The sequence below is a fragment of the Zeus faber genome (genome assembly GCF_960531495.2).
Source record: "Zeus faber genome assembly, chromosome: 15".
In the NCBI taxonomy this organism is placed as follows: Eukaryota; Metazoa; Chordata; class Actinopteri; order Zeiformes; family Zeidae; genus Zeus; species Zeus faber.
In genome coordinates this window covers 8,636,465-8,650,287 of record NC_137194.1, presented here as the reverse complement: position 1 = coordinate 8,650,287, position 13,823 = coordinate 8,636,465, and the positions used below count along the sequence as shown (strand labels likewise).

Genomic DNA, 13,823 nt, shown 5'->3' with positions numbered 1-13,823 from the left:
ATTATTAGAACGCAGAAGCTACGAGCCCCGGCTTGGGCTCTGGCGCCGCCCCCGGGGTGCCGCCCCCGGGGTGCCGCCCCCGGGGTGCCGCCCCCGGGGTGCCGCCCCCGGGGTGCCGCCCCCGGGGTGCCGCCCCCGGGGTGCCGCCCCCGGGGTGCCGTGCCGGCTCCGTGCATGAAAGACGGATTCCACGTGAAGCTCAGCTGGAAAAGCTCTACTTCAGCGATACAGTACGCAGTTAATTTTCGTGCAATTTTACATTCGAGATCACATTTATTTTTCACTTGCACCATCAGACAACTGTATGAGACATTCTACCTGACCGAACACAGAGTTTTCTTGGCCCGAGCAAGCGGACAAGAGTTAATGTCGTGCCCCGATCGGTGTGGTACAGTGTTCCCCACCTGTCTGAAAACCTCTTCCTCTTGCAGGGTGATGCGCACCAGCTCCTGGATGAAACCGTACGGAAGGTTCCGGCACAGCATGTAAGGTACCAGCAGAGACTCTTGGAGAGGACTCCTGTGTGGAGAGACAGAAACCCAGCACAACATGCATTAGCATGTTGTGTACTGCGGGGGCAAGTTGATTGAGCAGTTGCCATGGAGACTGAGATGGGTGCCAAGGATGTCAAGGAAAGGAACAGAAAGTAGCTGTACAAAAGAAGGAAATATCAAAAGGATGCAGGACAGTGGGGGAAAAAATTATGTCAATGTTTTGTGGTTTGTCAACAGACCTGGGTTGGGTGAGGGCGCCTTGCAGCACCAAGGTGGCGTGAGAAATACATTGAGAGCGTATGTTGCTGAGCAGCTGGCTGACGCTGGGATGGCTGCACATCTAATGGGGAAAGAAACATTGAAAAAAGACAGACGTTAAGACCAGTGAATATGAATATGAATGTGAATATGATTTTGATTTATTTCGAGTCACTGAACTACAAGGGCCTAAACAATTCCAATTTTAATGCTCGGATAGACCTGTTGGTCTTTGTTTTAATTCAACTTCCAACTCATGATTATTTCATAAAAGATTGATCTTTGGACGATTTGTTTAATCTATAGGATCATTTTACACAATAATAACATTGTAAAATAAAATGATGCCTCTTGTACATACAGCTAATTAACATTTCTAGGTGCAACACAAATCTAAAAATATTTCAAAATATTGGTCGTTGTTCACAATGCAGTCATACAGGCATTTCATCACCTTTTAAGTGGACCTGTATTGCTCCTTTTTACACAAGTTAATTTAGGTCTCTGACATCCTTAAAACATGTTTTTGAAGTTTTTTTTTGAAAATATAATAATAATAATATATATATATATAATAAAAACTCAGATTACACATTCTAGCCATTCTAATATACTTCTAAATCCATTGTGTTCCTGACACTCTTTTTAGTGGGTGGAGCCACCCTGATGAGATTTGAGCCTGATGAGCCACATTTATTATGAACATCCAGCGTGGTAACATTATATATGCAGTGACAGAAAATAAGAAAAGCATAATAGGTCCCGTTTAAGCTTTATAGAGACAGACACCTGTAATGCTTTATTTGTTAAAGGGGTACTGAGGTTTTTGCAAAAATATGTTTGTTTTTTTTCATATCTTACACAGAGGTGGGGTAAGATATGAAAGATTGGGCTAAGTCAGAAAGCTTGGGAGCAGCTACCTTGGGAGCCTTCCTCTCCTCCATACCAACACTGTCAAAACGCTCAATGAGGTAGTTCAGCATCTCGGTCTCTTTGCACGCTTCAATGGTGAAGCGGTCGCCGGCTGAATCGCATGACATTGCTCCTCCGGATGCACCCAAACTAAGACGAGAGAAGAGGATGCAAAGGAGGAAGAGGGACAGAAAGAAAGATCGATAGAAACTCATTAAAACAATAGGAAAAATACACTAAATGACAAATAAAGAGCACCGAGAGATGAGTGACTGGCAAATCTTTTCCACTAGTCCTGAAAGAAAGATTCAGGCATTAGTGACAGCATTGCAACTGAAGAAGCATCTTACTGTTGCGCTCCAAAAGTGTATATTCTCATATGCTCTGGGCATCTGACAAAAAAAAAAATGTAAGTGGTCAGCTTTAAAAGAAAAACCTTAGTGTGTGAGATCCTGCGCAACACAACAAACCTCAGGCTAAAATGCAGTTATTCTTGTTTTACAACCACAGTGCACAGCTTGTGCCCCCTGATGCAATTTTCTTTAAATGTAATAAAAAAAATTATGTCCAAATTCTTAATCAGCGATTCCATTAAAGTGCTGAATGACAGCATTACAGATTGTCTCTTCTCCTCAGAGAACAACAGCGGTTCTAATCAGAAAAAGCAATGCGATTAAACCAACTTTATCAACCCATAAATTAAGAACTGAAACAAACAATTTCCACAATTGTGCAATGCGTGAACTGATATTTCAACAAGTGGGAAATTCAAATAATCTTCCTGTTATCATAGAATTTGGGAAAGATTCACTTGGGCAAGGCGTGTTTAATACTTTTTAAACTGCACATGAACGAAGATACCATGGCTACCAAAATTGCTTTGTAAACTGCTCAACTATACACAACAAATGCCATGACATTCTTCACTTAATTAAGTTTTACCTCAAACTACGAACAGAAAAGTAAAATTCAATAATAATAATTCAGTTCTTCAATAATATAAGGGATTTTTTCTTTGCTACACATCGAAACATTATAACCATGATTTAAGCATGCCCACTGGAATCCTCTTTAAATGTTGAGGCTACTTCAGAGTAGTACTTAGGAAAATACCATGCATCTCCTTGTTTCCCTGGTGGCGTGGTTTGACGCCTGAAGTTGTCATTTCTTGAACCTTATTTTTATAATTTAAGTCACGCATACCACCAATAACCCTGTTGGAAAAGTAATTATTACTGCCGGCATGTTCTTATATGCGTTATTGAAATATAACCCATTTTCGTTTGCTGATTTAAGCTTAATTCACCGTGAAAGTGGATGGATCTTCCTTATCCCACAACTAGGATGCACATTGAATTCACAATTTTCCATCTCCTCCTCGCTAACCGTACAATCTGCCTCCTACCAAACAAGGAAAACCAGTGGTGGAATGTAAGAAAGTACAAGGACTTTGTTACTGTACTTCAGTTCATTGTATCTGTACTTACTTAACACACTTTGTCCACAACAATGCTGACACAGTTGCGTTATTTTAGTAAAAAAAAAAAATGGATTTATATTTATATATGAAACAGAAGGCACTATATGCTCGGTTCCTGTCATGGTATTTATGACAAGTTTACATGTAATACTTTAAGTACATTTAAGAGCAACGATGTATATTATTTTATTGAAGTAGAAATGTTAATGTGGTACTTTCACTTCTACTAGAATAATTATGTGCCAATGTATTTGTACTTTTACTTCAGTAAAACATCCCAATACTTCTTCCACCACTGAGGAAAACCAAGATTGTATGTTCAAGTCTGATTGGATACCAACACCGTTAACGGACACAAATAAAGCCAAGCTTTATCCAGAACTCTCCACTCTGCAGTGGTTGGTGCACTGCTGTTAGTGGCAAGCAACCTGAGAGCACTGAAGAATGCACAAGGGTCACACACACACACACACACACACACACACACACACACACACACACACACACACACACACACACACACACACACACACACACACACACACACACACACACACACACACACACACACACACACACACACACGTGTACCTGGACCCAAACTGAACCTGTGCAAAATCCTCTTCTTCCTCAGACTCTTCATCACTGCTACCCTGAGACATGTCAGAGAGGGCAAAGAAGAGAAAGGACAGGGGACTGGTGTGGTGGAGGAAAGGATGGAGGAAATACAGGGGTGGAGGGAGAGGAGGTATTGTGAGAGACGGGGCAGAGAAAGCAGGAAGGTGGAAAGAAGAGCTGTCACAATTGTTACCTAATCAGCTGATGATTTGAGCTGATGCGACCATTTTGTAATACGGTCAGATTCACAATCATTTTGTTTCCATCAGGATATGAAATTTTGAATTTGGTTTGTTTGCATCGAATGGTTTGAGAGCGTCAAATGGTTAACAGTCCACCTTTTTGCCAATGCTCAATGGTAACTGTTATGCCAGTATCATAAGACGAGCAAAAAACATAAATTGATTGTTCATCAAAATTATTTGTCAATTAATCATCGACTAAAATGTCATGCTTGTGACAGCCCTAGTGGAAAGCATGAAGATTGGTGCATAATGGACACTGCACATGTGGAAAAGAGGTAGGATAGAGGGGAGGACTAAGAAATGTATTCGGCAGTGAAGCCATCTTGTCGTCAAACTAGTTATTGTCCTGGTTAAATTAAACCAACGCTCAACCAAAACGATCAATGCTTTTATCTACAGACAAACACAGCACCTGTCTTCTTCAGCCCAGCTTCACAAACACAATCACAAAATCAATCAGCAGCGATGCTTCCAGCAAGCAATACCCCAAACAGCATTTCATTATCTGACATTTAAGTATTCCAGCAGACGTCCTAAAACCATAAAGCAACATGGTCAAGCCATCTGTCCATTAAATATCAATAACAATTAGGGAAACCCAGCTAAACTAAGGATTTCCATTTTTAATTTTTTTTTGTTCTTAAGTGTGCAAGCAACTTTGGTTTTGGTGATAAGTACTTAGTTAGAAAGAGGGCTGCACAATGTATCACAATCAAACAGACATCATATTTACCCTCGATAGTGCAGTTAGAAGCAAATCAAAAGCATACAACAAGCGAATTAAAAAAGCATATAAAAACAATTCGACCTGCTAATTCTTGCATCAAACAGTCAAATCCATTACGTGGGGGGTTTAGTTCAAATTCCTTTGGGTCACAAAAGGTTAGCGGTTAGCTTAGCATTGGTCTGCGGGTGGGGGCACCACACACTTATGGAGATACCTAGACGATGGGTTCCGGGCAGCCGTGGCAGCTCGTTGGGCATTCGACCTGGGCGATGGGGGCACTGCGGACACTGCGGGCAGGGGCATTGAGGGGGGATGGGGTTGAGGTCTAGGTGAGCTGAGGGTGAAGGACTGGGGGCTGGGTGGTGGTAAAGGCGCCGGGGTGTTGGGGGGTACAGTGAGCCCCACGGAGCTTGGAGAAGGTCCAGGGAGACCCACACCTCTATAGCCTGGGCTGGGGGGGGTGGGAACAGCCCAGGGAGAGCTAACGGAGTAGGGCCGGTAGCGCTGGGAGATCGGCACTGGGGCCGATGGGGGGTTGAGGGAGAGCCTGGTGGGAACGGTGGGTGTCGGCGGACTAGGAGGCACAACGAATTGTGGGGTGGGAGGGGTCGATTGGACAGCAGGTGAGGTAGGAGTGAGGAGAGGTGGGGAGGTCATCCTGGCCATGTTCAGTGATGCCAGGTGTGGACTACACCCGTACAGACTGTGGACAACAGCATCACATTTTGATCATCTCATGATAAGTAGGGATGAGCATTCTTTCTTTTAAGTAGTCGATGACTAACAAGAATTTAAGTCGATTAGTCGACAAGCCGTGACGTCATCACCCCCCGCCCCCCAACATAGACCATTAACTGCACGTAAAAACAGTTAGCAGTACATAAATAACATAACTACAACAGATACTATTTAAAAATATCATTTAATTTTTCGAAATAGGCCAAGTGCTACAGTGACCAAAGAAAAACAAGTCTTCCCAGAGATGACAAAACGAAAATGGCAAAAATTGCAAATGACTCCACATCACCGTAGTAGAACCCTGGTAAGACAACTTCATCCCACACAACGAGCATTCCACTTTTTTCTCAAATTGGGTAAAATAACGGCACACATCGCTCTGTCTCGCCGCCATCATTCTCTTATACAAGCACGTTACTTCTGTGTGCTACACTTATGAGTGTCTGGGCAGAGTTTCTCATGATGCGTGTGCTACACTTAATCATGAATAGTTTCCCAGAAGTCACTGCCTGAGTCAACTAATCAATTAGTAAACTAATCATGCCCATCCCTAATTTTGAGCAAAGAAAAGTACACATTCATATCAGGGACCATTAAAATAAAACTTTGAATCATACATCAATTAAGAAAAGTCATATTACAATATAGGGCTAGGCAATATTGATTAAGATCAAATAATACTATTGTTTCACTAATATCTCGATATTGATAATTTTACGATAATTGCAGGATGGCTATTGATGCTTTCATAAGATACAGCATTACACACAAGATATATCTCTTGTTTGCCAACAATCGTTAGTAACGTGGATAATATGACCAAGCACCTCAAGTGACCTAGAAACTAAAACAAAAAAACAATCAATCAATCAATCAGAAGGCAAGCATTAGAGTAAAGAAAGTGATTGTAGGAGTGAGCGAGCGAAGACGAGGGTGATCTTGGATGTTTAAAAAAACAAACTCAAGCTGCTCTTACACATGCACTCCGGACAATGTCCGGATAAATGTCCGGACCTGATTATCGGGACATTGTCGGGATTTACCCTTTCACACATGTAGCAAAAAAACGGAGATTGTCTGTGTCAGAGGCGATACACTACCTGGAAATAATCTGTTTGGTTTAGACCAGGGGCAGAGCCTGGGTAGAGTGTGCGGGAGGAGGCAGGACGTGACATAATGACGCTGCAGAGTTTTACAGCACACCCAAGATGGCGGAACAGGCTACAGACTTATCAGTAGTTGTTTTTTTTGTGTAGATATGACTGGCGCATGAGAGAGACGTCATCAAGACATGCCCACTCACTCACTATGATTCGGACAATTACCTGCTCTGTTCACACATATCGTTCAATCGGACATTAACCAGACTTTGTACTAGGGTGCTGGCTGGGTAAATCTGAGCAATGTCCGGGTCAAATGATTCTTACATTTCCGTTCACACATACAGCTTATCCGGGTAATATCCAGAAAATGTTAGGTTTACAGTGCATGTGTGAAAGCAGCTCCAGACGATAAAGATAACAATATTATAACTATATATCACTAAGCCCTACTATGTAACAGTATACATATACAGTATGCAGACACCGACTGTGTGTAGTTACTTGCCTGGACAGAGAGCTGGCTCCAAAGGACCCGGCGCAGGGGGCCATCGGGCTGCTGCCCTGACTGGAGGGCTGCACCAGTGTTAGGCGGTGGTCGGGGGATTTGGCAGCTGCGATTGGCTGAGAGGTGGCAGTCAGACTTGCGAAGGGGTTGTGGATGCGTGACTGTGTGGACATCATGAGCACCTCCATGAGGATCTGGCCAATGAGGTCTTTGAAATCAGAGTATACTGAAGGAGACAGGAAGGAAGTTGTCAATATACAGAAAACACCTAAATTAGGTGTAACACGCCAAATTAAAAGTCACTGACATAAATTGTTTCAAATTTAGAAAAGGGAGCAGTGTTTCCCCACATATAGGCTTAACCTGGATATGCTGATCTCGTAAATTAGGAACTATACTACTATAGTATAGTATATACTATATACTATGACGAATTGTGTCGGTTGAATCGGATTTGGATGTTCAATGCAAACATTTGACTATTCGCCGCAGGTGGGGGCGGGGGGTGTAAGCTGGCCGGGCCAGGCCAGCTCAGCTCTTCCTATAGGTAAGCTAGACAGCCGCCTAGGACGCCATCCTAGGGCGGGGTGCGGAGGGAGTACAATTGGGGCGCATTTTGCTGACCTGTCTCCCTCTCCGTCGGTACAGACCATGCACGCACTAGCGATGTGCAGACCAGCATGTGTAATGGGGACATTTATGTAAATAATCTATAAAGGTATTCTGATTATTGTAATATTACAAGAGAGCAGACAGAAGTTCAAAGTATTGCTCAGCCCTAGGTGAGACTACTAAATTCTGAGTCCTAAAAATTTTCTTTTTTTTTTTTTTTTTTTTTTTTTTTAATTTAAACAGGTTGGGTTAGTTAAGCTCAAGACCTCAAACATCAATATAAATCAGTGTAAAATCAGTTTCAAAGCCCATCATTGCTGGCTGTGAGGAATCGGGAGGCGGGAGGTGAAATACCGTATTTAGGGCTCTGTTGGAACTCTGTGGCCAGCAAGGGTAGATATACGACATCTCTGTCCTGGTCCTTCCAGGACACGCGGAGGACCTTACAGATGAGCTGCAGAGCCTGCTCTTCAGAGACATCTGAGTTGGCAGAGGATTCCTGATATACAGAGGCAAAGAGGACAGCAACATGAGCTTCATTTCAACTGGTAGCCATAAAAACATATTCAAAAGGGTCGCTAACATCCTAATAGAATCGTCATTCTCACTTATACCCTTGAGACATTTGTTACTGGGGCTAGGTAAAAAAAATAAAATAAAAATAGAACCTGAAGGCAGTAAACTGCCACAGAAAGTCCCCAACTGCCTTCCAGAAAGAAAAACAAAACACAAAAGTTGTTTTGTCTTACACCTATTCATGTAGATATTCACTCTGTCTGAAGAAACCTTTGATAAAAGTAAAGTAGGTCAAGCGCAGACTAGACACCAAGAGCCTCATGGTAGGGTCATACTGGCGGCGATGGATCTGTAGTGTGAAGCCAAGCAGCACTCATCACCGTACGTTCACACCACCAGCGTTTGTGGGCGTGTCGGCTCAAAATCAATTGACTGTTGTGGGCCCGCCGAACATTTCAAACCTCTCCCCCTTTCCATATTAAAATATACATTATATAGATAGATGGTGGTTTACTTCGCAAAATATATCGGCCAGCACTGCTCATTTGCATAAAGTTTAAACCTGCCCAACTTTTCTTGTCGTCGTGACGCTGTCAGTTCGTCCCTGTTCGTCGCTCCACCCCCTGCAGATGGATGAAGCCGAGCTTCGTTGGAAATGCATTGCAGCCTGCCGCTTTGCAGCGCCCCATCGCCGGCGGTGTGACCCTACCATCACGGTTTAATAAGCGCTCCTTCGTTTAGTTTACCCGCATACCTTTTCCGCCAAGTTCCTCTTCTCCCTGCGATCGCTGTCCTCCACCTCCATGTTTTCTATCCCTGAGTCCACATCCACCTGGGACATGCTGGGAGTCAAACAGAGAGCTCAACTGCTTGAAGACCCTGTTAACACACAACCTTCACCCTGTGGTCCAAATCAAGTTTCTCAGCCAATGACAACCGGCCAGGTCCTATTCGTACCATTTGATTTACGGTACCCTTCCACCAGATCCATCATTTTGACACATTCTATTCATTGTCTCTGCAAATGGTGAATGGTCAATGAATTCTCAGAACAGTCTGACGAGGTTTACGAGGCTGTGATGTGTCAGATGTTGTTGAGCAAAGTAAATGCAAACCAGGTGGTCAGAGCATATGCACAGTTTCTCAAAAACCTTCAAATATCAGCAACAAACTTTAGAGCTCGCCATTTTGGATCAAAAATTAGTCAAGATATAGCGCCAGATGTTGCACAAATAATCCAGACTTTTTTTTTGACTTTTTAGGTCAAATAAATGAAAGTTTCCAGAGAAAGCGCCATGTTTTTCAAAGTTCAAAAACAAAAAAGAGAAACCAAGGACAGGAGTCGCATGTTGTTCACACAAAAATAGTAGTTTTGGACTGTTTGTTGCTTGTGATCAAGGAATTTTGTGGCACATTCATGATGTATTGGATATTTGGAAGCAGTGTGCGCATTGTCTTCAAACAAATTGGCCATAATTTAGTGTGGACTACACAAAAACATCAGTGAAAAGCTTGATAAATGCATGTCCATTAGGCGTTAGAATCGCGGAGTAACTCACGATATGTTTCCCATGATAACGATGGTATCACCATACAGCGATTCTGCGATACTCTATTATGTTGCAAGACAATTAATCTACAATACATCACAATCTCTGTGTAACTGAAGAAAAAATATCAATAAAAACCCAAAAAGCAGGAATTATGTATTTATCCACTGCACTGTCAGTTTCACCGAATTTGAAAACTGAGATGAAACAATGTACAACAAAAGATACAACAAAGAGATGTCCAATGTTTAAATAATATCTTTAAATATACAATCACTACTCAATTGTGAAATTAAAGCAATATGAGGCACAGTACCGAGTTAAGCAATTACAGTTTATTTTATAGAGAAGTCTGCATCTCTCAATACACATTGTGCAATCCGCGGCTCACATGGGGGGGTGACCCGTACAGATCATGGATCATCTACGTTCCGTTAGACCAATAATTTAGAGCACCAGCATGTTTTAATAAAAATATAAATATTTGGCGCCAGTGTATCGATAACGTATCGCAAGAGGAACTATCTTGATATATTCCAGTATCAATATTTTGTCCCACCCCTAATGTCCATATGTTCCTTTCATATAATGGGGAATTCTATTTTAACCTTCCATATTAAGGTACTAAGCAATTCATCTAAGGTGGGTAGCTATGTAATGAAAGCTAAATTTCACTAGAGGGTTTTCATTATTATGAATAAAAAACTATTCTCAATGTGGAAAGAATTATTTGAATGATTCCAAAGGGTAAAACACAGCAAAAACAACAATGCCTTCAACCCAATTCAGACACAGTCAATTAACACTATTGAATAAAAAAAAAACATCAATGCTCAAAACGCAATAAATTACTGTTTGTGATGACCCAGATGCCAGTGACGTAGGGGGGGTGGAGAACAGCTTCGGTGGAAGTGAAAACTGTTATCCTTGAACGAGGGCTAAACAATGAGCCCTCACAGAGCGGGACAATAGGCCATTTTCTGCAAGCATTTATCCTCACCTCTTTTCACAGGAGGCGGTGTCGATGTCCATGCTCTGGGAACGGGACAAACTCTGGGACTGAGTCTCAAGGCTGTTGGAGGGAGAGCTCGAGAGGGAGCTCACTCCTTCACTGCTTTGACTGCCGTACGCCACCCCTGGAAATGTACAACACGGTCCATTCAAGGCAGCATGGGTTGACATTGATATACAGCAATCACAACAGCAATTGTTGAATGAAATCCGCTTTCCTTGAAGACCTGCAGATTTCATTTAACTACCTCCACTTCATGGATACAACAAATAGCTTGACAGTCAAAATAAAACATTTGAAAGGCCTATTGTCTGGTGCACGCACGCGCACACACACACACACACACACACACACACACACACACACACACACACACACACACACACACACACACACACACACACACACACACACACACACACACACACACACACACTTTGCTGTCAAAGCCATAAAAAGAGGTCTATTATGCCAATGGAGCCACACACAGATGCCAGGGGGCTTTTATTGTGTTAGATCATGTTCACAGGCCAGTAGTGTGTAGTTTCCAGAGTATTGTATGTGTAAAACCATCTTTTAACAGAATACAACACAGAGCCTTCGCTAAATGTAAAAAAGTGATACTGGCAAACACAACAAGTTGTTTCTGCTGCTGCTGCTTTTGTTGACATCAGAAATGGTTTTATATGACTACCTCTCACCTTTCAAGTACTAAGGTGTATCGCTCGTTTGAGCGAGTTCAACCTCCAGTCATAAAGGCTGTTAAATTTCCAAGCCTCAAATAAAGCATAGTGAGGCTACCAGATCAGACTAATAATATAAGTCTGATCAATGTTTATTGAAGTAATAGACAAAAATACAAGGGTATAACAGGGCATTCTTGTTTTTGTTTCATCCATTTTGTATATCCTCACGTGATCCTGTGGCACATTCCTATGTATTATTGTGTGATGACACAACACAGTGGTCAATCAGAAATCCTATCATCATCACGACACACTAAGACTATCCAAAGTGGGAAATTGCATTTTGAATATTATAGGCATAGTTCATACCAGAGGCACCCATGGGGGACGTTGCGGGAGTACCACTGTGGACATTGAGCCCCAATGATTGAGAGGCAGCTGGTGGCAGGTGCTGAGACGTTGCAACTGAAGATCCAGGTAGGGGCCCAGGTGGAGTCTCTCTCTGTGGGGACGTCAGGGGGGTGCTGAGGGGGGTGCCAGGCTGGGACGTCTGTCCTCCTGCAAGTCGGGCCAGTCGCCTTCTGCGAATCTTGGAATAAATGGGTACGCCGAAAAAAAAATTACAATAGCCAAATCCCATTGGAATAGCACTGGCCTTTGTTAATAATTAATGGCGGCGGTGGTATTATGGACTGATGAAGAGAACATGAGACAAGCTGCTTTTAGGTTTGAACACACAGTCCACTCCGCCTCTGTTGTTCCATCGTGCACAATGTAGATTGAGTTGACTGATATTATCATCATACTTCACTGCAAATACCGATACATTTTTCCCTACTACGGTTTTTTAACCTCTAGCTTTAAATTTGTGTGCGTCAACAGAAAGAAAAAGCAAGAAGAACTAACCTAGAAAACCAATCAGATTATGTGGTCCCTCTCACTACTTTTGAACTCATCTGCATGAGCATCATCTGCAAAACAAGGTTCAGCAGCAGCTTTACCGTATTACAGGCTATATCAGGGCACTGGATATGACGCCTACTTTCACTTTTAGTACCTGATATAGCAAGCACGTTTACTTCAGTAGAAATGTTGAGGTGGTACTTTCACCTCCACTCGAGTCATTCTGTGTCAAGGTATTTCCGCTTTCTACTTCAGTGAAGGGTGTCAGGATTTCACCGCGACTACCGTAACCTCCATAGGCCTGGTTGGGAGGATGGGGTCTAACCAGCAGAGGGAATGTCACCTCTGTAGCCCCCAACTCGGCTGCTCCGTAAACAACCGCAGCGCGAAATCCACGCTCTGCTTTATTGCGTTGTCGACACACTGTTCGTGCTGTAAATGTCTCTTCTGAGCTGCCCCACACCGGGTCCAGAGCCGGTTGAACAATGATGGTGGCCCGCTGGGTTTTATGCTGAGTCGCCTCACAAGCTAATGTCTAGCTAACCAGCAACCACATGTACTAATACAATACAATACAATACAATAAATGATAAGACACCTATCTCGAACAACAGGTGGAATTATCACGCCGTAAATGCCGTTGGTTAATAAAAAAAAACGGTGGCATTAATCACAGGCACGTTAAAGCCAGTGAGTGACTAGCTGCTGTAGCCAGCGAGCTAATCTAGCTGGCTAGCCAGCACCAGAGCCCTCAGCATCGAAACGAAGGAGCGTTGGGGAGAAGGTGTTCACAGAAAAACAAAACAAAACAAAAAAACAAAAACACACGAGTATTGGTTAAAAACGCACATTTCCCAACTGGTAACTCACCTCATCGGCACTGAGCTCCTCCATCGCGGCTCAGCGGGCAGGTGTTTCACTTCAGCCGCTGTCTGCTCCCAGCTAGCTCTTAGCCTGTTAGCTCAGAACCTAACATGCATAGTCCCACTCGCCGAACAAACAAGTGTCACTCTCGATTGTCTCCGAGATTTACAAAAATGTATAAAAATGCGAGGGGGTGGGGGGGGCGCAGGGTGGCGCTGGGCAGAGTTTGGGTTTACCCCCCCGAAGGTATTTAGTTCTTAGTATTCTACTAAGAAGGAAACAAATAGAAAAGTAAGCTAGCCATACGTCAAATTACGACGGTGGCCATTTTGATTTGGCGTGTCACGTGACCCGAAACCCCCCAAAGCGGCGTCTCCCTCGCGCTGCGCTCAGTGGACGTTTGGTTTCTTTGATGTTTTGTTACAATGAACAAAACATCAAAGAAACCACGAGCGTGTCCTGCCCGTGCGTCGTGATCAAGCGCAGAACACACTAGACGACGTCATTAGTAACACATCATAGCACGTCATAACACGTTATAACACATCATAACACGTTATGACACATCATAACACGTTATAACACGTCATAACACGTTAT

The 13,823-nt window shown here is 43.1% G+C and overlaps 1 protein-coding gene across 1 annotated transcript in view; it reads right to left on the bottom strand.

Moving 5' to 3' along the window:
- ube4b (ubiquitination factor E4B, UFD2 homolog) overlaps nucleotides 1–13,517 on the bottom strand; it is a 28,906-nt gene extending 15,389 nt beyond the window's left edge. Inside the window, exons 1-11 of the mRNA XM_080014496.1 lie at nucleotides 13,230–13,517; nucleotides 11,826–12,045; nucleotides 10,759–10,894; nucleotides 8,963–9,050; nucleotides 8,047–8,191; nucleotides 7,081–7,306; nucleotides 4,949–5,437; nucleotides 3,736–3,840; nucleotides 1,673–1,814; nucleotides 734–834; nucleotides 405–519 (exon numbers count right to left, since the gene is read on the bottom strand). Coding sequence (XP_079870622.1) covers nucleotides 405–519; nucleotides 734–834; nucleotides 1,673–1,814; nucleotides 3,736–3,840; nucleotides 4,949–5,437; nucleotides 7,081–7,306; nucleotides 8,047–8,191; nucleotides 8,963–9,050; nucleotides 10,759–10,894; nucleotides 11,826–12,045; nucleotides 13,230–13,253 — 1,791 coding nt within the window. The 5' untranslated portion in view covers nucleotides 13,254–13,517. The remainder of the gene's footprint in view (nucleotides 1–404; nucleotides 520–733; nucleotides 835–1,672; nucleotides 1,815–3,735; nucleotides 3,841–4,948; nucleotides 5,438–7,080; nucleotides 7,307–8,046; nucleotides 8,192–8,962; nucleotides 9,051–10,758; nucleotides 10,895–11,825; nucleotides 12,046–13,229) is intronic.
- Nucleotides 13,518–13,823: the final 306 nt, after the last annotated feature.